Source organism: Neoarius graeffei, chromosome 3 (assembly GCF_027579695.1).
Source record: "Neoarius graeffei isolate fNeoGra1 chromosome 3, fNeoGra1.pri, whole genome shotgun sequence".
Lineage (NCBI taxonomy): Eukaryota > Metazoa > Chordata > Actinopteri > Siluriformes > Ariidae > Neoarius > Neoarius graeffei.
In genome coordinates this window covers 31,826,052-31,850,550 of record NC_083571.1, presented here as the reverse complement: position 1 = coordinate 31,850,550, position 24,499 = coordinate 31,826,052, and the positions used below count along the sequence as shown (strand labels likewise).

Below are 24,499 nucleotides of genomic sequence, written 5' to 3'. Positions count from 1 at the left end.
ATAATGTAGCACCCAAACCCAATAAAATACATCCATCTACCTATCTATTCAGTAATCTATCTCTCTATCTAAAACACCAACTGGCCTTTACAACCTGAAAGTTTTAAACTTGCTGGCTGACTAATTAAACAATCTCTCCAGATTACTCACTTAAAGGAGAACTGAAGGCAAATTTTTTTATTATCAAAATTCTATTTCTGGTGGCACGGTGGTGTAGTGGTTAGCGCTGTCACCTCACAGCAAGAAGGTCTGGGTTCGAGCCCCGTGGCTGGCGAGGGCCTTTCTGTGTGGAGTTTGCATGTTCTCCCCGTGTCCGCGTGGGTTTCCTCCGGGTGCTCCGGTTTCCCCCACAGTCCAAAGACATGCAGGTTAGGTTAACTGGTGACTCTAAATTGACCGTAGGTGTGAATGTGAGTGTGAATGGTTGTCTGTGTCTATGTGTCAGCCCTGTGATGACCTGGCGACTTGTCCAGGGTGTACCCGCCTTTTGCCCGTAGTCAGCTGGGATAGGCTCCAGCTTGCCTGCGACCCTGTAGAACAGGATAAAGCGGCTAGAGATAATGAGATGAGATGAGAAAATTCTATTTCTCATTTGATTAACTATAGGAATGCATTTCTGGCAGCTATTTTGTCGCTGCTAGAGCACATTATGAGTGTTTGAAATACGCTCTGTAACATATCAGTCCATATGTCAAAGCGACGGCCATAAACGAGATTTACTGAGACCTGTGCGAGACATGGTAGGACAGAAGTAAAACGTACAGCGGAAATCAAAGCGACCGACATCTGCCAACGTTGTCAAAAGACGCGCGCGCCCTCTTTCGAATGCTGATGTAATCAAGCTGGAAGTTTTCCCTGTGTCCGAAATCTCTCCCTACTCTCTATTTAGGGCACTATATAGTGGAGACGCCATTTTGTAGCGCTGTCCGAAACCTTAGTGAGGATTATGTGGGAAATGCGCTCAGTATAATATGTATTTATTTATCACAAAAATACATGCATGTGTTTATTTTGAAAACCCACCAGCTGCCTGACCTGGCACGTTTTAATTGTGCGACAGTAATGACGTAAATACCAGCGCGACGGACTCGTCCTTATCCTGCCTTCTTTCCAACTCTTCTCTACTCCACGTTGGTTGGAAGTCGTATGGAATAATCTCCATCACTGATGAAGCTGGCAAATCTCGAAATGAATCTAAAATTGGAATGACATGGCGATCTGGCCGCTGTATAAACGGTTTTCAAAATGGCAGCGCTGACACTTCACGTTTGAAGTCTCGCACAAGTCTCGTGAAGATCGCGCGGATAAGCGACGCCTGCCGTGGACCATACGGTACGAACTACATTCAACATGGCTAAAAACCGATAAGTGTAATATAATACGCCAATACGAGTCATGATATAAGGTTAATAAAACCGAAAATGTAATTGAATAACATGTTAATTAAGAAATAAAGCAAGTTTAAAAATGACTTCAGTTCCCCTTTAACAATGAATAACTTTCCGAATTTATTCCTGAGGCAGAAATGTCTGCTGAGAAAGCTGATGAAGTTTTAGACAATAAGGTCCTGATTTACAAAGACACCAAGTAATTGGCACTAAATTTATGTGCGTAATAGGATGATGCATGCTAAAAGTGGGCGTGGTTTGTAAGTTAGTCCAATACAAAGTAGGAGGAGGAAACAATATGTAAATAGGATTTTTGCATGGTTACTATTGGTTACTAATTTCAGAGGAGTCACAGAGACTCCCTGAAGAGTAAACTGAAACTTCACCAGATGAACATACCAGACCTTATTAATGACACTTTTTTTTTTTTAATATGAAAGCGGAAGCGTAAAAAGTCAGAGAAACTAAATGGTAGCAACTCCAGCTTGCAATCACTGCAGAAAATTAAAAAACTGCTCCAGGCAATCGAGTTTAAAAACTAGCTAGCTAGCAACATGTGGAAAATGTAGCTTGCTACTGTATTTACTAGCTACATTTAGGTCCATAAATATTTGGACAGAGACAACATTTTTCTAGTTTTGGTTCTGTACATTACCACAATGAATTTTGAACAAAACAATTGGGATGCAGTTGAAGTTCAGACTTTCAGCTTTAATTCAGTGGGTTGAACAAAATGATTGCATAAAAACGTGAGGAACTAAAGCATTTTTTAAACACAATCCCTTCATTTCAGGGGCTCAAAAGTAATTGGACAAATTAAATAATTGTAAATAAAATGTTCATTTCTAATACTTGGTTGAAAACCCTTTGTTGGCAATGACTGCCTGAAGTCTTGAACTCATGGACATCACCAGACGCTGTGTTTCCTCCTTTTTAATGCTCTGCCAGGCCTTTACTGCAGCGGTTTTCAGTTGCTGTCTGTTTGTGGGCCTTTCTGTCTGAAGTTTAGTCTTTAACAAGTGAAATGCATGCTCAATTGGGTTGAGATCAGGGGACTGACTTGGCCATTCAAGAATATTCCACTTCTTTGCTTTAATAAACTCCTGGGTTGCTTTGGCTTTATGTTTTGGGTCATTGTCCATCTGTATTATGAAACGCCGACCAATCAGTTTGGCTGGATTTGAGCACACAGTATGTCTCTGAATACCTCAGAATTCATCCGGCTGCTTCTGTCCTGTGTCACATCATCAATAAACACTAGTGACCCAGTGCCACTGGCAGCCATGCATGCCCAAGCCATCACACTGCCTCTGTCGTGTTTTACAGATGATGTGGTATGCTTTGGATCATGAGCTGTACCACGCCTTTGCCATACTTTTTTCTTTCCATCATTCTGGTAGAGGTTGATCTTGGTTTCATCTGTCCAAAGAATGTTCTTCCAGAACTGTGCTGGCTTTTTTAGATGTTTTATAGCAAAGTCCAATCTAGCCTTTTTATTCTTGAGGCTTATGAGTGGCTTGCACTGTGCAGTGAACCCTCTGTATTTACTTTCATGCAGTCTTCTCTTTATGGTAGACTTGGATATTGATACGCCTACCTCCTGGAGAGTGTTGTTCACTTGGTTGGCTGTTGTGAAGGGGTTTCTCTTCACCATGGAAATTATTCTGCGATCATCCACCACTGTTGTCTTCTGTGGGCGTCCAGGTCTTTTTGCATTGATGAGTTCACCAGTGCTTTCTTTCTTTCTCAGGATGTACCAAACTGTAGATTTTGCCACTCCTAATATTGTAGCAATTTCTCGGATGGGTTTTTTCTGTTTTCGCAGCTTAAGGATGGCTTGTTTCACCTGCATGGAGAGCTCCTTTGACCGCATGTTTTCTTCACAGCAAAATCTTCCAAATGCAAGCACCACACCTCAAATCAACTCCAGGCCTTTTATCTGCTTAATTGAGAATGACATAACAAAGGAATTGCCCACACCCGCCCATGAAATAACCTTTGAGTCAATTGTCCAATTACTTTTGGTCCCTTTAAAAACAGGGTGGCACATGTTAAGGAGCTGAAACTCCTAAACCCTTCATCCAATTTTAATGTGGATACCCTCAAATGAAAGCTGAAAGTCTGGACTTTATGTCCATGTCCATTATATAACTACAACTTGAATATGTTTCAGTAAACAGGTAAAAAAACAAAATTTGTGTCAGTGTCCAAATATATATGGACCTAACTGTATGTTTCAGCCATTTCAGGACCTAAACAATGTTCAGTATGAGAACCCAGAGCTGCGATTTATAACTGGGTATTTTGGCGACACGGTCATTTTCAAAAAGAATGACTTCTTTGCATGTTCAGTGTAACAGTAAATAAACATTGGATTAAAAAAAAACAAATTGACAAAAAGAGCATATATTCTGCTATACCATATCAAAACATATCTTATTAGATCACAGTTTGCTGAACGTACGTTTGATACATCACATCACTGATGTTATTGAGTTACTGACTTATTTACTTTAACAAAACGTATTTATACGACTTTTAACATACACACACTTACGAATAATACAACCCCGATTCCCAAAAAGTTGGGACAAAGTATAAATTGTAAATAAAAACGGAATGCAATAATTTACAAATCTCAAAAACTGATATTGTATTCACAATAGAACATAGACAACATATCAAATGTCGAAAGTGAGACATTTTGAAATTTCATGCCAAATATTGGCTCATTTGAAATTTTATGACAGCAACACATCTCAAAAAAGTTGGGACGGGGCAATAAGAGGCTGGAAAAGTTAAAGGTACAAAAAAGGAACAGCAGGAGGACCAAATTGCAACTCATTAGGTCAATTGGCAATAGGTCATTAACATGACTGGGTATAAAAAGAGCATCTTGGAGTGGCAGCGGCTCTCAGAAGTAAAGATAGGAAGAGGATCACCAATCCCCCTAATTCTGCGCCGACAAATAGTGGAGCAATATCAGAACGGAGTTCGACAGTGTAAAATTGCAAAGAGTTTGAACATATCATCATCTACAGTGCATAATATCATCAAAAGATTCAGAGAATCTGGAAGAATCTCTGTGCGTAAGGGTCAAGGCTGGAAAACCATACTGGGTGCCCGTGATCTTCGGGCCCTTAGACAGCACTGCATCACATACAGGCATGCTTCTGTATTGGAAATCACAAAATGGGCTCAGGAATATTTCCAGAGAACATTATCTGTGAACACAATTCACCGTGCCATCTGCAGTTGCCAGCTAAAACTCTATAGTTCAAAGAAGAAGCCGTATCTAAACATGATCCAGAAGCGCAGACGTCTTCTCTGGGCCAAGGCTCATTTAAAATGGACTGTGGCAAAGTGGAAAACTGTTCTGTGGTTAGACGAATCAAAATTTGAAGTTCTTTATGGAAATCAGGGATGCTGTGTCATTCGGACTAAAGAGGAGAAGGATGACCCAAGTTGTTATCAGCGCTCAGTTCAGAAGCCTGCATCTCTGATGGTATGGGGTTGCATTAGTGCGTGTGGCATGGGCAGCTTACACATCTGGAAAGACACCATCAATGCTGAAAGGTATATCCAGGTTCTAGAGGAACATATGCTCCCATCCAGATGACGTCTCTTTCAGGAAAGACCTTGCATTTTCCAACATGACAATGCCAAACCACATACTGCATCAATTACAGCATCATGGCTGCGTAGAAGAAGGGTCCGGGTACTGAACTGGCCAGCCTGCAGTCCAGATCTTTCACCCATAGAAAACATTTGGCGCATCATAAAACGGAAGATACGACAAAAAAGACCTAAGACAGTTGAGCAACTAGAATCCTACATTAGACAAGAATGGGTTAACATTCCTATCCCTAAACTTGAGCAACTTGTCTCCTCAGTCCCCAGACGTTTACAGACTGTTGTAAAGAGAAAAGGGGATGTCTCACAGTGGTAAACATGGCCTTGTCCCAACTTTTTTGAGATGTGTTGTTGTCATGAAATTTAAAATCACCTAATTTTTCTCTTTAAATGATACATTTTCTCAGTTTAAACATTTGATATGTCATCTATGTTCTATTCTGAATAAAATATGGAATTTTGAAACTTCCACATGATTGCATTCCATTTTTATTTACAATTTGTACTTTGTCCCAACTTTTTTGGAATTGGGGTTGTATAAGTAACAGACCAGCCACCTGATTTTCATGTATTTTATATACAGTCCTATACAAAAGTCTTAGGCATATGTAAAGAAATGCTGTCGACCAAAAATGGCTTAAAAATAATGAAATGAAATGTTTCAACGTTAAAAAATACTATAAACAGTAAGCTATAATAAATGAAACAAAGTCAATATTTGGTGTGAGACGACGATTTGCTTTAAAAAACGATAGCAGTCTGAGGTCCAGTGTGTGCAGTTTGATAAGGAAATGAGCTGTAGGTTTTACTGAGTGTCTTACAGAACCGGCTGCAGTTCTTCTGGACACTTTGACTGTCACACTCGCTTCTTCATTTTGCACCAAAACTCAGCAGCCTTCATTATGTTTTCTTTTTTAATCTGAAAAGTGAGTTCTTATGGAATATGCTGCTCAGATACCAACATTTTTTTCTGTAACATTTAATTTTGTGCTGGAAAATGAACGAACGTTTGGGACTCTAAAATGTTTTTGTACTGACTCGATAATGTAGAAGTTATCAAATAGAAATCTATAACAAAGTTTGTATGAAAAAAAATAGGGGACCTAAGACGTTTGCACAGTACCGTATGTCTGGCCACGCCCCTACTTTTATACTGAGTCAGGATAGTAATACCCTCCAGGTCTGTGCCCTACTTTTATAAAAAGTTAAGTCAACATCAAAGAATGTATTCTACTATAGCAGAGAAGGCTTTAGCCCTGATTCTGGCCATCTGACACTTTGAGATTTATGTGTGGGGGATTAAAGCCTACGCTGATTGTAAATTAAAATCCACTGGGTTTTTTGCAGCTGGTTTGTAGCCCTGTAATTTATTAATCCATCATGTGGCAGGAAAAAGTAAAGTAATCACAGCTATGCACTTTAGGTCTTAAATAAAGGACATGGATAATGAACATGTGCATTGTCTTATGGATGGTAGATTAACTTTAAAAAAAAAAAAAATATATATATATATATATATATATATATATATATATATATATATATATATAGGGCAGCACGGTGGTGTATCAAATCAAATCAAGTTTATTTGTATAGCGCTTTTAACAATAAACATTGTCGCAAAGCAGCTTTACAGAAATTGAACGACTTAAAATATGAGCTAATTTTATCCCTAATCTATCCCCAATGAGCAGCCTGTGGCAACGGTGGCAAGGAAAAACTCCCTCAGATGACATGAGGAAGAAACCTCGAGAGGAACCAGACTCAAAAGGGAACCCATCCTCATTTGGGCAACAACAGACAACATGACTATAACATTAACAGTCCTAACATAAAGTCAGCTTCGTTGATGCTATAAACCCCCCACCGACGGAAACCTGAGCGCAAAACCGTTCACGACAACCGCAGTTTCAAAGTTAGCAAGTCAACTGCAGTCCTCAGCCACAAAAGCACCACTGCAGGAGTCCAGAGCGTCCTCCAGGTGCGACCCCCAACTGTCCACATGGGGCCGTCCTCCACAGGAGCGATACAATGAGACTCCAACCAGACACAGGGCACCAGGATGGATCAGGCAGGTCTGAAGAGCAGAAGAGGTCAGCATCTCGATCCCAGGACCGACATGTAACTCAGAGGGACAGATTTTGGGGGAGAAGGGAAAAAAAAACACAGGTTGTTGGGTATGCCCAATGTCACCTGAATAAGTAGGAACAGTATACATATTGCACTGAGTACAAGCAGGGACTCCGGCAACTAACTATGACAGCATAACTAAAAGGGAAGAGCCAAAAGGTAACACGGGCATGAGGGAGCCCCAGGACATAAAGCAGCAGCCACTATACCGTCAACAAACCCGAGTGAGCAAGTGAGTGGGGAACTGACAGCATCCATACATCCCAGTTTACCAAAACACTCTGTCTGAGGACCCTCCAGATCTACTCCTTTACCTCATAAACACCATTAACACAAGGCTTGACTAAACAGATGTGTTTTCAGCTTAGATTAAACGCTGAGACGGTGTCTGATTCCCGAACACTACTTGGAAGGCTGTTCCATAACAGTGGGGCTTTGTAAGAAAAGGCTCCGCCCCCTGATGTAGCCTTCACTATACGAGGTACCAGCAGATAGCCTGCACCTTTTGATCCAAGTAGGTGTGGCAGGTCATAGAGGAGCAGAAGTTCGCTCAGGTACTGTGGTGCGAGACTATTCAGTGCTTTAAAGGTCAATAGTAGTATTTTATAATCAATATGAAGTGTAGTGGTTAGCATGGCTGCCTCACAGCAAGAAGGTCCTTGGTTCAAGCCCAGAGGGTGATGGGGGGCCTTTCTTTGTGGAGTTTGCATGTTCTCCCCATCTCTGGGTGCTCTGGTTTCTCCCGCAGTCCAAAGACATGCAGGTTACGCTAATTGGTGGCTCTAAATTGACCATGAGTGTGAATGGTTGTTTGTGTGTCAGCCCTGTGATGATCTGGCGACTTGTCCAGGATGTACCCCACCTCTTGCCCATAGTCAGCTAGGATAGGCTCCAGCTTGCTCGCGACCCTGTACAGGATAAGCGGTTACAGATAATGGATGGATATATATATATATATATATATATATATATATATATATATATATATATGAGCAGCATATTACATAAGACCACACTTTTCAGATTAAAAAAGAAAACATAATGAAAAATAAAGAAGCGAGTGTGAGAGTCAAAGTGTCCAGAAGAACTGCAGCTGGTTCTGTAAGATGCTCAGTAAAACCTACAGCTCATTTCCTTATCAAATTGCACTCACTGGACCTGAGACTACTGTCGTTTTTTAAAGCAAAGCGTCGTCTCACACCAGATATTGACTTTGTTTCATTTATTATGGTTTACTGTTTATAGTATTTTTTAATGTTAAAACATTTCATTTCATTATTTTTAAGCCATTTTTGGTCGACAGCATTTCTTTACATGTCACTAAGGCTTTTTCACAGCGCTGTTTATATCGATGCTGTCACAAAATGCTGAGTTTTATTAAAAACTAAAAACGGTCCATAATCCAAAATAATTTTTAATAGATTTTGATTGTCTGGTCACTGTTGCTACAGTAGTGCTCAATTTCACTTGCATCCTGACAAGTTGTTCAGTTTTACAATTCTGCCACAGTGCTGTATCTTCTCGATAAAATTCCTGTAAATGCTGGAGTGGGGATACGGTATGTCTACCAAAAACACTAACAGATGTGCAACACTAATCCTCACCGCCCCCCTTACAATTGCTTCACTGACTAATGCCCTCTTTACACTCTTATTCACGGTCATGCCAGATTTTTAACAGTATATTTAATGATGCACTATGGGATGTTCAAATTTTGCAATATGTTTTCATAACCAAGCCACACAACTTGTCTGATCGATCACTGTTATGTTTTCTTGCAAACTCTGCTTCCAGGTGTATTTACGTTATTATAGTATCATGTGACACTTTATTTAAACACAGGCCGACTGTGTTCAACTAATCATATGACTTTTGACACCAGCTGGTTGCACCAGAGCTAATTTAGGTGTTTCACACCAACACAGGGTGAATACTCCAATATGATCAGGTATTTTGTGTATAATATATGATTCTTTTTTTGGACTTTTTCACCTTTATTGGATAGGACAGTGTAGAGACAGGAAATGAGCGGGAGAGAGAGAGATGGGGAGGGATCGGGAAATGACCTCAGGCCGGAATCGAACCCGGCTCCCCGGATTTATGGTATGGCGCCTTATCCACCTGAGCCACGACGCCCCCATGATATATGATTCTAATCAAGACTATTTCAGTTCCTGATTGTAACACAACAAAATATGGAAAGGTTCAAGGGGGTGAATACTTTTGCAAGACACTGTAGGTTTTGCTTCTTTGCTGTAGAAAGCAGCAGTCACAGTGTTTTTCTGTGTTCGTGGAGTGGCAGCAAAAAAAGGTGATTATGATTAATTAGCCCTACCTCTATTTTAAAGAGAAACAGGGCTCGACATTAACTTTTAAACCCACTTGCCCCAATATTATCCCTCGCCCCCTATTTTGCGAGCACTACTTTTTTTTTTTTAGGAAAACCATAGAATAGTTGTGAATTGCAACATAAAATGAAGATCATACATTGAGTTGAAGTTTGGATATTGATTAAGATTATTATTAAGCTTGTTTATTGGTTACTTTTTATTTGTAATGGACAATAACAATTTTATTCAAAATAGTTTTTCCTTCCTTAGTTGATTTATTTCCATTTCACACGCATGCAGATGTTGTAAAGTTCAGTGTGTTTGTGTAGAGCTGTCTCTCAGACTGTAGGTTCATTACTCGATAATGTAGAAATCATAAAATAGAAATCTATAACAAAGTTTGTATGAAGAAAACAATAGGGTGCCAAAACATTTGAACAGTACTGCATTTGAGAATATTTATATATTCTTTTTTGTTGTTGTTTTTGGTTTTTGGTTTTTTTTTTAGTTATATCATACACCTCTAGGTTAAAAAAATAAATAAATAACCGCGCTGCGTCATGACAGACAGGATAATGTTTGGGTTAAAAATTATTGTTTAGTGTGTAGGTTGTGGGTGTTTTATACAGACCTGGCAACCTGTAACTGACTCCCTGCAGCCGGTCTGTCATGACGCAGCATGTTTTTTTTGTTTTTTTTTTTTTAATAAACCTAGAGGTGGATGATATAACAAAAAAAACCCCGATATAAAAATATTTTGCACAGGACTGCGTTCCTCTGATAACAGGAACAAAGCTCCAGCTCTCTCTGCTCTTAATCTGTTCTGTTCTTTCAGGATTTATCGCTCATGTCGCTCCTTGTTGAGTTTTTTATGCCCGAGTTGTTTGAAACCAATCTGGGTTTTCTGTGTCAAATAAGGAAGCGGCTTCACCTTTAAGAAAACCAAACGCTTTCATGAAGGAGCTAACTCGAATACGAGCAGAAAAAAAATAAAATGAGATTCTTAAGCAAACTCTTCCATCCTCACTTCTGACTTTCTGTTTTTGTAAAATGCATTTTAAATACAATCGTGAATTTCTCTGGAGTTTTCAGGCTGAGCTCTTCTCCTCGTATTCTTTAACCGCTCATTTCCTCGTTGTTCTTGAAGCATTTGCTTCTATTTGTTCACATTTTTCTTGATAGTGGGGAGACGGTAATGCCTTTTATCTATTTCTCTGTTTGAACGAGCAAAAACAGCACAAAAATGAACCATGTTGAAGACAGATTAAGCCTTGCTTGCATGAAAGACGGTGTCTGTCTGACCCCAGCTGTAATTATCACGTGATGCGTGACGTCATGCACAAGGGGTCTATAAACAGTACGCGTCCCATACTACAATATGGGGGGGATATAAAATAACTTGTCCTTCCCTTTTCCACGCGAAGTGGCGCATCGGGGGCGGCGCCTATCTCCATTTCACAGCCCTCGGCCTCTCGCCTATTACATAGCTAGGGTTACAGAGGGGGGCTAGTCCTCTGGTAACTACAAGAGTTTGACTCCCCACTCGCATCTGTATTGCAGCGTGCCTTGCCAGATGGTAGTAGGTACCTTTTTTAAATTTTTTTTTTATGATGGTCTTTGGTATCACCCAACCGTGAATAGAACTCACGATCTCCCAATCAAGAGGCTGACACGCTACCACTAGGCCATGGATATAAAATAACTTGCAAAGCAGTAAATGAAACCGAGACTAAGAAAACAGCCAAGACATAATGGTGGATAAGTAGTGAGGGACGCTTTTAGGAACTGAAATAAAAGATCAAAAAGCCTAATTTTTGCCGTGCTGGTTTGCAATATATGCTCTTTCCAACTTGCCCGGTCGGGCATGTCTGGGACATATCCCACTTATCCGAATGCATGTTTCATTTGCCCCGGGCAATCGGGCAGTGCTTAATGTCGAGCCCTGAGAAAGACGAGCCCACGGCCTGCTTTTGTGTTTTCTACTGCCTCAAACTTTCAGAATTTGTAAATTTTAAGGGTTAAAATTCACCATGATTAATGGCACATTACATTTGTACTGCGATATTGGGATTTCAGAGTTCCCAGTTGGACCTATCAACTTGGACGCACCCTGAAGTTGGATTTCTAATGAGGAAAGTCAGAGGAACCTCACCAACCCTGACTTCAAAATTCCAAGATGGCTGCTCCGTGCATGAACAGTAGTGAAACCTGTAGTAGTAATAGGCATATCAGGTGAAAATTTAAATTCAGTCCAAATTGCTTGAAACTGGTCTTGTTGAGCCCTGTGATGACCTGGCGACTTGTCCAGGGTGTACCCCGCCTTTCGCCCGTAGTCAGCTGGGATAGGCTCCAGCTTGCCTGCGACCCTGTAGAACAGGATAAAGCGTCTACAGATAATGAGATGAGATGAGAATACGAGGAGAAGAGCTCAGCCTGAAAACTCCAGAGAAATTCACGATTGTATTTAAAATGTATTTTACAAAAACAGAAAGTCGGAAGTGAGGATGGAAGAGTTTGCTTAAGAATCTCGTTTTATTTTTTTTCTGCTTGTATTCGAGTTAGCTCCTTCATGAAAGTGTTTGGTTTTCTTACAGGTGAAGCCGCTTCCTTATTCGACACAGAAAACCCAGATTGGTTTCAAACAACTCGGGCATAAAAAACTCAACAAGGAGCGACATGAGCGATAAATCCTGAAAGAACAGAACAGATTAAGAGCAGAGAGAGCTGGAGCTTTGTTCCTGTTATCAGAGGAACACAGTCCTATGCAAAATATTTATACATCAGGTTTTTTTTGTTATATCATCCACCTCTAGGTTTATTTTTTAAAAAAAAACCATGCTGCGTCATGACAGACCGGCTGCAGGGAGTCAGTTACAGGTTGCCAGGTCTGTATAAAACACCCACAACCTACACACTAAACAATAATTTTTAACTCAAACATTATCCTGTCTGTCATGACGCAGCATGTTTTTTTTCTTTTAAATCTAGAGGTGGATGATATAACAAAAAAAAAGATATATAAATATTCTCAAACACAGTACTGTTCAAAAGTCTTGGCACCCTATTGTTTTCTTCATACAAACTTTGTTATAGATTTCTACATTATGGAGTAATGAACCTACAGTCTGAGAGAGAGTTCTACACAAACACACTGAACTTTACAACAGCCGCATGCATGTGAAATGTAAGTAAATCGACTAAGGAAGGAAAAACTATTTTAGATAAAATTGTTATTATTCATTATAAGTAAAAACGTAGTAATAAATTTAATCTATAACCAAACTTCAACTCAATGTGTGATCTTCATTTTATGTTGCAATTCACAATATGGTTTTCCTAAAAAAAAAAAAAAGTAGTGCTCGCAAAATAGGAGGCAAGGGATAATACTGGGGCAAGTGGAAATTTAGGGCAAGTAGGTTTAAAAGTTAATGTCGAGTCCTGTAACCACAACTGGAAATTAATTATTTTTATCCTGTCTAACAGGCAGTGCATGTTGTTGTGTGTGTTTCTGATCTTGCTCTACATGTCCTATGTGTACCTATGTGTATTTTTTGTGTGTGTTTTAGGTTCCTTATCAGCTAATGCTGAAGAGAGGTTGATGGAATTTCTTCTCAGTCCAGATCACTACAATAAGCTAATCAGACCGGCGATAAATAAAAGTCAGCAAGTCACGATTGGCATCAAAGTGTCCCTGGCTCAGCTGATCAGCGTGGTAGGGCCCCACACACACATACGAGCACTTTGCTTCCAAACTATACCTGAATAATAAACACACTTACCTAATTCTGTGTGACTGTTCTCATCACCACAGAACGAGAGGGAACAGATCATGACGACTAATGTGTGGCTCACACAGGTGAGGTTACCTATGTATTATACACTACCGTTCAAAAGTTTGGGGTCACCCAGACAATTTTGTGTTTTCCATGAAAAGTCACACTTTTATTTACCACCATAAGTTGTAAAATGAATAGAAAATATAGCCAAGACATTTTTCCGGCCATTTTGAGCATTTAATCGACCCCACAAATGTGATGCTCCAGAAACTCAATCTGCTCAAAGGAAGGTCAGTTTTATAGCTTCTCTAAAGAGCTCAACTGTTTTCAGCTGTGCTAACATGATTGTACAAGGGTTTTCTAATCATCCATTAGCCTTCTGAGGCAATGAGCAAACACATTGTACCATTAGAACACTGGAGTGAGAGTTGCTGGAAATGGGCCTCTATACACCTATGGAGATATTGCACCAAAAACCAGACATTTGCAGCTAGAATAGTCATTTACCACATTAGCAATGGATAGAGTGGATTTCTGATTAGTTTAAAGTGATCTTCATTGAAAAGAACAGTGCTTTTCTTTCAAAAGTAAGGACATTTCAAAGTGACCCCAAACTTTTGAACGGTAGTGTAAATATAATTATTAGTTACAGATATATATGCGCTTTCTGAACTTTTTTTGAATGAACGTGTCACTGTGACAGGAAAAAGGTTTGGCCTAAATGCCTGCCATTTATGGTGTATTTTAATTCTAATTAAACATTAAAGCATGTGTCCTAAAAGTGATATTCCGGGTAAGACTTTTCAACAGGCTTTTCTCCATTCACACTTTTCCTAGGACTGAATTCAGAGTAAAATGACTTTCTAGCACCTATAGTGAACACTAAAACATTTAGGATTCAGCCAAACAATGTACTCTAGAATGTAATATATGTACAGTCCTGTGCAGAAGTCTGAGGCACATGTAAAGAAATGCTGTAGACCAAAAATGGCTGAAAAAATATGGAAATTAAATGTTTCAATATTAAAAAAAAAACCTATAAACAGAAAGCAGTAAGCCATAATAAATGAGATAAAGTCAATATTTGGTGTGAGACGACCCTTTCTTTTAAAAAAAAATAGTCTCCGGTCCAGTGTGTGCAGTTTGATAAGGAAATGAGCTGTAGGTTTTACTGAGCGTCTTACAGAACCAGTCACAGTTCTTCTGGACACTTTGACTCTCACACTCGCTTCTTCATTTTGCACCAAAACCCAGCAGCCTTCATTATGTTTTTTTTTAATCTGAAAAGTGTGCTCTTATGGAATATGCTGCTCAGATACAAACAAAATTTTTTGTAGCATTTAATTTTAGAAGAAACCTTTATTTGTCACATGCACACTTCAAGCACAGTGAAACTCATCCTCTGCATTTAACCCATCTGAAGCAGTGAACACACGCACACACCCAGAGCAGTGGGCGGCCATACTGTACTAGAGCGCCCGGGGAGCAGTCAGGGGTCAGGTACCTTGCTCAAAGGCACCTCAGCCCAAGGCCGCCCCACATTAACCTAACTGCATATCTTTGGACTGTGGGGGAAACCGGAGCACCTGGAGGAAACCCACACATTCACAGGGAGAACATGCAAACTCCACACAGAAAGGCCCTCGCCGGCCGCTGGGTTTGAACCAGGAACCTTCTTGCTGTGAGGCGACCGTGCTAACCACTACACCACCGTGCCACCCATACCATAATTTTGTGCTGGAAAACGAATATTTGGAACAGGGTTGTAGTCGAGTCACTAAACCTCGAGTCTGAGTCCAGTCTTGGGTCCCCAGTGTTCAAGTCCAAATCATTAAAAAAAAATTCAAGTCGAGTCCGAGTCGAGTCCAAGACTCCAACTGCACCATTTGACAGCGGCTGTTTTAGTGTCATTAATGTTAGTTTGTTCCTGAACATGACGTATGAACAGGTGAATGTGCTTCTCTTTATCAGGGAGTGTGAAGTATTCTGTCAGAGATGGTTGGGAGACGGATATAAGTGCAGAAGGTGTGTTTATTAATACAAGTGAAGACGGTAAACAATCCAGAACAGCAGGCAAAATTGTAAAACAGTGAATCAGGCAACAGGTCGAGCAAGGCACAAACAGGCTATCGTAGACTCGGCAGAATCAAAGACAAGAAACAGGAAATCAGGGATCAGGAAACCAAACAAGGAAATTAGGCTCAGTAATGTGTCAGCAACGTAAGTCAATACTTCGCAAAGTAAGTGTGTTTTCACAGTTTTTATACAGGTGCGCTGATTGCGCCTTAATCCTATGCAGGTGTGAATCATTTACAGCGTGCGCACCAAGTGGACTCTCACACGCGTGCTGTAAATGCTGTCCGGAGCGTGCCCGAGAGTCTATCTGATGCATGAGCCAAGGCACGCAGGTGTGACACTCTGACACGAAATTAGTACAAAATTAATGTAGATATAAATATCTTATGCCAAATTATTATGGCATGTTACAAAAAAAGAAGAAAAAATCCGAGTCCTAACGCAGTTAATGCACGAGTCCGAGTCCAAGTCTGAGTCATCAGTTCTCAAGTCCGAGTCAAGTCACGAGTTCATAAAATTAGGGCACGAGTCGGATTCGAGTACTACAAGCCTGGTTTGGAACTCTAAAATGTTTTTGTACTGACTCAATAACGTAGAAGTCATAAAATAGAAATCTATAACAAAGTTTGTATGAAAAAAATAGAGTGCCTAAGACTTTTGCACAGTACTGTGTGTGTATATATATATATATATATATATATATATATATATATATATATAATGTGTGTGTGTGTGTGTGTAAAACATTTCTTTGTGAAGAAATGAAACGTCCAGGTAAATATGCAAAATTTAACAAAATCCTGTTAAATATAGTTGCAGCATTTCAGGTTTTCTTCGACAAAGCAACTTGATCAACTATTGTCCCGTCCACTGTTTTTACTGACCTGCAGGAGTGGAATGACTACAGACTCGTCTGGGACCCAGACAAGTACGACGGCCTCCAAAAATTACGAATCCCCTCCCATCACATCTGGCTTCCTGATATCGTGCTCTACAACAAGTATGCTGTTGCCGTCAAGCCCGACCCAGTCACTCCGCCTGTTCTCCACACAACTTCTATTTGTACAGCAAATGACACATATTAAGACATTTAAGATATGTACAGACAAAATTACAAGGTTCAAAGTTTCTCTAGATAAGATATAATTTAGTGTCGTCATGAGATACAGTATCATTATTCCCCAAACCCTGTAGAATATAATTGTAGTAAGAAGAAACTAGATAGAACTTGACACCAACGGCGTCGATGGGGATGCCTCCGCCCGGTAGACTACACGCCTTATTAAGTTGTGATTTGGGGATGGACATTTGACCTCACAGTAATCTTGACCTGGTGAAATTACTTGTATCAGCCTTGGAGATATGGTGTTCACAAGGTTTTCGGACAGACATTTGACCTCACAGTGACCTTGACCTTAGACCTTTTGATCTCAAAATCTAATCAGTTTATCTTTGTCCCCAAATGCACAAATGGTGAATGTTCGGTGAAATTCCTTTCATTTGCCTTGGAGATATTGCGTTCACAAGGTTTTCGGACAGACATTTGACCTCACAGTGACCTTGACCTTAGACCTCATCTCATCTCATTATCTCTAGCCGCTTTATCCTGTTCTACAGGGTCGCAGGCAAGCTGGAGCCCATCCCAGCTGACTACGGGCGAAAGGCGGGATACACCCTGGACAAGTCGCCAGGTCATCACAGAGCTGACACATAGACATAGACAACCATTCACACTCACATTCACACCTACGGTCAATTTAGAGTCACCAGTTAACCTAACCTGCATGTCTTTGGACTGTGGGGGAAACCGGAGCACCCAGAGGAAACCCATGCGGACACGGGGAGAACATGCAAACTCCACACAGAAAGGCTCTCGCCGGCCACGGGGCTCAAACCCGGACCTTCTTGCTGTGAGGCGACAGCGCTAACCACTACACCACCGTGCCGCCCCGACCTTAGACCTTTTGATCTCAAAATCTAATCAGTTTATGTTTGTCCCAGAGTGCACAGATGGTAAACGTTTGGTGAAATTCCTTTCATTAGCCTTTGAGATATCGTGTTCACAAGGTTTTGGGACGGACGGACGCACAGACAGACGGACAACCCGAAAACATAATGCCTCCTGCACCTTAAGGTGGCGGAGACATTAAAAAAAACAGGAAGTGAATTAATTAGACATGATTGTTGTTAGTTGACTGACTTATAGTCATCCAGGTAACAAAATGGCTGAAATGGAACATTTAAGGGAATAAACCTGATGATCTCTGATGCTCAACCTGCTTGTTTCTAGATATATTCAGCAGTTTATGTGATAAAAGATGGCACTTAGCAAAGAAGTGAGGAAATATGCTATAAAAGTGAGATCATGTACTGTAGCTTTTCTCCCAAATTCAAAACCCTCTGATAAATGCTATCACAGGTGGTTTGAGCTGTAAGATCTAGGCCACCAAAGTATTTTTGGTCTTTTCTTTAATTTTATATAGAGATTCGGCACTCCATTTAGTTCACGAAGCAAGATTTGTAAAGACAGCAGGGGGAGGACGGAAGCAGATGTTTAAGACATAAATGAATGAAATAAAAAGCGATTACGGCATGTGATCACGGGCTAATTTGATTAAGAGGCATCTTTATGGTCTGCTTTACAGACTCAGCAGCCTGTGTAATCCCTTACTAAAATAAGCGAATGCTCATTTTTAACTGAGGAACTGTATATGACACTTCTGAAGGAAGGAAAAGAGGACAGATTAGCAATAGCTTAGTTATTATTATCTCATCTCATTATCTCTAGCCGCTTTATCCTGTTCTACAGGGTCGCAGGCAAGCTGGAGCCTATCCCAGCTGACTACGGGCGAAAGGCGGGGTACACCCTGGACAAGTCGCCAGGTCATTGCAGGGCTGACACAAAGACACAGACAACCATTCACACTCACATTCACACCTACGGTCAATTTAGAGTCACCAGTTAACCTAACCTGCATGTCTTTGGACTGTGGGGGAAACCGGAGCACCCGGAGGAAACCCACGCGGACACGGGGAGAACATGCAAACTCCGCACAGAAAGGCCCTCGCCGGCCACGGGGCTCGAACCCGGACCTTCTTGCTGTGAGGCGACGGCGCTAACCACTACACCACCGTGCCGCCTATTATTATTATTATTACATGGTGCAATTTAAAATCAGTGAAGAAGGTAATATGAAAATCCAAACTAGAGAACTACGTCAAAATAAGAAAATATTTCGGTTGAGTGCACAGAGAATTGACTATAATTATTGATAACGTTATTGAATTAAAAAAAGGTAATTATTTTCCACATTATTGAAATTTCATTTATCACAATTATGCAGTCAGTTTATGCTAAAAAATATCTGCACATTTTAATCACCTGTTAATTATTTATCACAGTTATTTATTTCAACCAACAGGAGACAGGCTGCGTTTTCATATTCTATAATATATACATACGTACACACATACAGTACTGTGCAAAAGTCTGAGGCACCCTATTTTTTTTCATACAAAGTTTGTTATAGATTCCTATTTGATGATTTCTACATTATCGAGTCGGTACAAAAACATTTTAGAGTCCAAACGTTCGTTCGTTTTCCAGCACAATATTAAATGTTACAGGAAAAAAAAAAGTTTGTATCTGAGCAGCATATTCCATAAGAGCGCACTTTTCAGATTAAAAAAGAAAACATAATGAAGGCTGCTGGGTTTTGGTGCAAAATGAAGAAGCGAGTGTGAGAGTCAAAGTGTCCAGAAGAACTGCAGCTGGTTCTGTAAAACGCTCAGTAAAACCTACAGCTCATTTCCGCATAAAACTGCACTCGTTGTCCCTGAGACTACTATTTTTTTTTTTTAAGCAAAGGTTCGTCTCACACCAAATATTGACTTTGTTTCACTTACTGCTTCCTGTATTTTTTTTAATGTTGAAACATTTCATTTCATTATTTTTTCAGCCATTTTTGATCGACAGCATTTCTTTACATATGCCTAAGACTTTTGCACAGTACTGTACGTATAATTATACACATATACATATGTGCACCAAATTTAGTCTTCGTGTACAAGAAAATTGGTCTGTCATTTCCTGTCTATCCCAGTGCGGACGGTGTGTATGAAGTCTCATTCTACAGCAACGTTGTTGTCTCCAACACGGGTGACATCTTCTGGCTTCCTCCGGCCATCTACAGGAGCGCCTGCGCCATTGAGGTCCGCAACTTTCCCTTTGACCAGCAGAACTGCACGCTGAAGTTCCGCTCATGGACGTATGACCACACCGAGCTCGACCTTGTGCTGATCTCTGACTTCGCTAGCCGTGACGACTACACACCCAGTGGCGAGTGGGACATCGTGTCTTTGCCGGGCCACAAGAACGAAGACCCAGACGACGCCACCTACATGGACATCACGTACTACTTCGTGATCCGACGCAAGCCGCTGTTCTACACCATCAACCTCATCATCCCGTGCGTGCTCATCACTTCTCTCGCAGTTCTTGTCTTCTACTTGCCGTCAGACTGCGGTGAGAAGATGACTCTGTGCATCTCTGTGCTACTGGCCCTCACCGTCTTCCTGTTACTGATCTCCAAGATTGTTCCGCCCACCTCGGTGGCTGTGCCACTCATTGGCAAGTACCTGATGTTCACCATGGTGCTGGTGACCTTCTCCATCGTGACGAGTGTATGTGTGCTTAACGTGCATCACCGCTCACCGTCCACACACCACATGCCTGCCTGGGTGCAGCGTATCTTCCTACACCAGCTGCCCGTCTTCCTGCTCATGCGGCGACCAGGTCGATCTAACATGCGTGAAAGATTTCGGAGGAAAAACCGGAGCAAGTCGTTCTCTGGCGACACGTTCGCTCTGGGGGCCTGGAGGATGGCCGAGCTGCCTGAGGGCTCAGAGTTGGGGCAGAGGGTCAGAATCAGGCGTGACACAGAGGTGGATGCAGCCATAGAGGGCGTGCGGTTCATCGCTGAACACATGAAAAGCGAGGATGATGATGAAGGGGTGAGGAAGAACCAAGCTGATATCTTGCAAACAACAGACAAAAATTTCTTGCATTTGCTTGATCATTTAGTAATGTTCTTACATCTGTAGCAAGTAATTATATTGGATTGACAGAGCCAACATGATGTTCTTTATACAACCCCGATTCCAAAAAAGTTGGGACAAAGTACAAACTGTAAATAAAAACAGAATGTAATAATTTACAAATCTCAAAAACCGATATTATATTCACAATAGAACATAGACAACATATCAAATGTCGAAAGTGAGACATTTTGAAATTTCATGCCAAATATTGGTTCATTTGAAATTTCATGACAGCAACACATCTCAAAAAAGTTGGGACAGGGGCAATAAGAGGCTGGAAAAGTTAAAGGTACAAAAAAGGAACAGCTGGAGGACCAAATTGCAACTCATTAGGTCAATTGGCAATAGGTCATTAACATGACCGGGTATAAAAAGAGCATCTTGGAGTGGCAGCGGCTCTCAGAAGTAAAGATGGGAAGAGGATCACCAATCCCCCTAATTCTGCGCCGACAAATAGTGGAGCAATATCAGAAAGGAGCTCGACAGTGTAAAATTGCAAAGAGTTTGAACATATAATCATCTACAGTGCATAATATCATCAAAAGATTCAGAGAATCTGGAAGAATCTCTGTGCGTAAGGGTCAAGGCCGGAAAACCATACCGGGTGCCCGTGATCTTTGGGCCCTTAGACGGCACTGCATCACATACAGGCATGCTTCTGTATTGGAAATCACAAAATGGGCTCAGGAATATTTCCAGAGAACATTATCTGTGAACACAATTCACCGTGCCATCCGCCGTTGCCAGCTAAAACTCTATAGTTCAAAGAAGAAGCCGTATCTAAACATGATCCAGAAGCGCAGACGTCTTCTCTGGGCCAAGGCTCATTTAAAATGGACTGTGGCAAAGTGGAAAACTGTTCTGTGGTCAGACGAATCAAAATTTGAAGTTCTTTATGGAAATCAGGGACGCCGTGTCATTCGGACTAAAGAGGAGAAGGACGACCCAAGTTGTTTTAGCGCTCAGTTCAGAAGCCTGCATCTCTGATGGTATGGGGTTGCATTAGTGCATGTGGCATGGGCAGCTTACACATCTGGAAAGACACCATCAATGCTGAAAGGTATATCCAGGTTCTAGAGCAACATATGCTCCCATCCAGACGACGTCTCTTTCAGGGAAGACCTTGCATTTTCCAACATGACAATGCCAAACCACATACTGCATCAATTACAGCATCATGGCTGCGTAGAAGAAGGGTCCGGGTACTGAACTGGCCAGCCTGCAGTCCAGATCTTTCACCCATAGAAAACATTTGGCGCATCATAAAACGGAAGATACGACAAAAAAGACCTAAGACAGTTGAGCAACTAGAATCCTACATTAGACAAGAATGGGTTAACATTCCTATCCCTAAACTTGAGCAACTTGTCTCCTCAGTCCCCAGACGTTTACAGACTGTTGTAAAGAGAAAAGGGGATGTCTCACAGTGGTAAACATGGCCTTGTCCCAACTTTTTTGAGATGTGTTGTTGTCATGAAATTTAAAATCACCTAATTTTTCTCTTTAAATGATACATTTTCTCAGTTTAAACATTTGATATGTCATCTATGTTCTATTCTGAATAAAATATGGAATTTTGAAACTTCCACATCATTGCATTCCGTTTTTATTTACAATTTGTACTTTGTCCCAACTTTTTTGGAATCGGGGTTGTAATCTTCTTGTACTTGTCACAATTTTTCGCATACATGGAGAAGGGCTTGCGCTTTTGGGAAAGACTGTAATTATGCTGTGTAGCAATGCTCCGAATTAGGTCATTTTTCCCCCAAGATTTTGGGGTGCTTTTATTTTTAGTCCAAACCTGATCATTATGTAGTACATGGGGAAACTAGCAACACCCAGGCAACCACTTGGAATATCAAGCAACACGCTAACCATGCACTTGTGTGAATTTGCAGGTCATTGAGGACTGGAAGTATGTCGCCATGGTGATTGACCGTTTGTTTCTCTGGGTCTTCATCCTGGTGTGTCTGATCGGAACGCTCGGCCTCTTCGTCCAGCCGCTATTCCAGAGCTACAACACACCTGTAGCAAGCGATGAGTGAGTGAGTCTTAGAAGATGGTGAAACAAAATTAAATCTTTGCTGGTGAATCTAAGCTGTTTGGCATTTAACCTTCCTTACTCTTTCTTTTTCTGTTTCAGCTATGACGCTTAATAAACACGTGCTGGGTCAATCCGAGAAGATATCAGAGCACATATCAGTCGCAGTCAGACCAAGCACATTGAATAAAAGTCAGAGATCCATCACGCATACACACACTGATCAGGTGACGGAACATCCAGCACCCGCCAAGATCTGCAGCTATGTGACGATGATGACTGATATCACTTAATCAGGGTATTCAGAACTGTATTTATGCACTGTGAAAACCAACAGAGACATGCTACCACCCTTCTGATGACTTTGACACTGAAATCACTAGCGTAGCTTAAGAATGGCTACAATAAAACGACTAAAACAGTCGGCTTATTTCAATTAGGCTAACAAATATATACACACGACTGTGTTTGGCAAATTTCAGGATTCTCCGGGGTGGGTGGGTGTTATATTTCAGAAAAATAATGTGCAATTCTTATCTACGAACCTAATAGCAATTTCTGTGAAGGCAATATGTACAGTATAATGATCTATGAATATGATATAATGCATTAATTGGGCATTATACACATTATAATTATTTATAAAATCAAGTCGCAATGTTTATTAAATCAACGGCAATTTTATAAATATTTACAGCACTAAATTTACAAAAGTTGTAAAGTTTTGTAGTATTGGGTCGACCAATTGTAACGCATAATAACGATAGCTATAATGTGTAATGCATTTTTCTAAATAGTTATGAATGTATTCATAGTTCATTATGAACATAACCATTATAGAAAGTGTCAGCCAAGTGCTATGCATGCAGTTTCGTGTCGTGAAATTTGCTTTTTAGTCACAAAATCTGCACCGTGCCTCCGTTGTATTCCCAGAATTAAAGCTGCACTATGTGACTTTTTTGTTCTTATAGCCATCCTGCTGACCTCCTCACAACAATCCTGAGCTCAGGTTACTGTGTCAGTCATACTGCTGAAAATCCAAGTTTGAAGCGGCCTCCAAATATGGCCGCTCCAGACTACATTTCCCAACCACCACAGCGCCCCTCATCTCCCGAATAGATGACTTGCAACCACGTGATCTAAATGTGCTACGTCATGAGCGTCCGCCATGATGGTGGATATACAAAGCAACTAGGATGGCGGCCGCTGAAAGCGTGTCTGTGTAAACAATGCTGAATTTTCTCAGTATTACCGTGATTTGAACGATTGAGCAAAGATTCGATACAAAGAGAAGATAGATATATGTGTGGGGATTATTGAAAAAAGTCAGACTTTTCTGAAGATAAGACGCTTCTGGCGACCATCGAGTACCTGGATATCGCATTCTATCTGGTTTGGCTGCTGAAGAATCAAGTCCGACCTTGGATGAAACATAGCCCATTTTCTGAGTGGGCGCCCAGTCTGGATTGTTTCTATTGTATAATTTTGCTGGCGTTCCTAGAAGCGAAACGGTAATACACGTGTTAAAATGATAACAACGACTGAGTGAATCACGACAAGAGAACGCTCATTTTAAAGCAAGATTCTAGCAACACGAAATAAAATTCTTCCATGATATTATCGAGAAAGCTTTTGAATCTCACCTGAGATAAAATGATCACCGCAAACACGAGCTGTTTTGGTTTTAGCCTCTGTTAGATCAGCCCTGCCAATGTTGTTCAGCCGTGCTCGTCTCCTCTCTTCTCCTTACTAAGCCTCAGAGTTTCCTCGCCCTCTTTCCAAATCATGGACGGAATACTAAAAAATCGGAACATGGCATGGTCACGAGTACTGTTGTGACCACAGCCGTATACAGCACAAAGATATGGCAGAGCTAAAAGAACGCTTAAAGCAGTGGAAAAACAAACAGAGTTGCGCACGCACGATTATGTTTTGTATGGAATGTCGCTTGACCCCGCATTTGTATATCCACCAACATGGCCGACATTCGGGTTTCTATTTTGCTTTGATGTCACTTGCGAGTCA

General features: G+C 40.9%; 1 protein-coding gene across 1 annotated transcript; it reads left to right on the top strand.

Moving 5' to 3' along the window:
• Nucleotides 1–13,022: 13,022 nt before the first annotated feature.
• chrnb5a (cholinergic receptor, nicotinic, beta 5a) lies at nucleotides 13,023–22,478 on the top strand. Its single transcript, XM_060915870.1, has 5 exons — nucleotides 13,023–13,193; nucleotides 13,293–13,337; nucleotides 16,224–16,333; nucleotides 19,437–20,346; nucleotides 22,332–22,478. Exons 1-5 carry the CDS (start codon nucleotides 13,080–13,082, stop codon nucleotides 22,476–22,478), a joined length of 1,326 nt encoding a protein of 441 aa, XP_060771853.1. The 5' UTR covers nucleotides 13,023–13,079.
• Nucleotides 22,479–24,499: the final 2,021 nt, after the last annotated feature.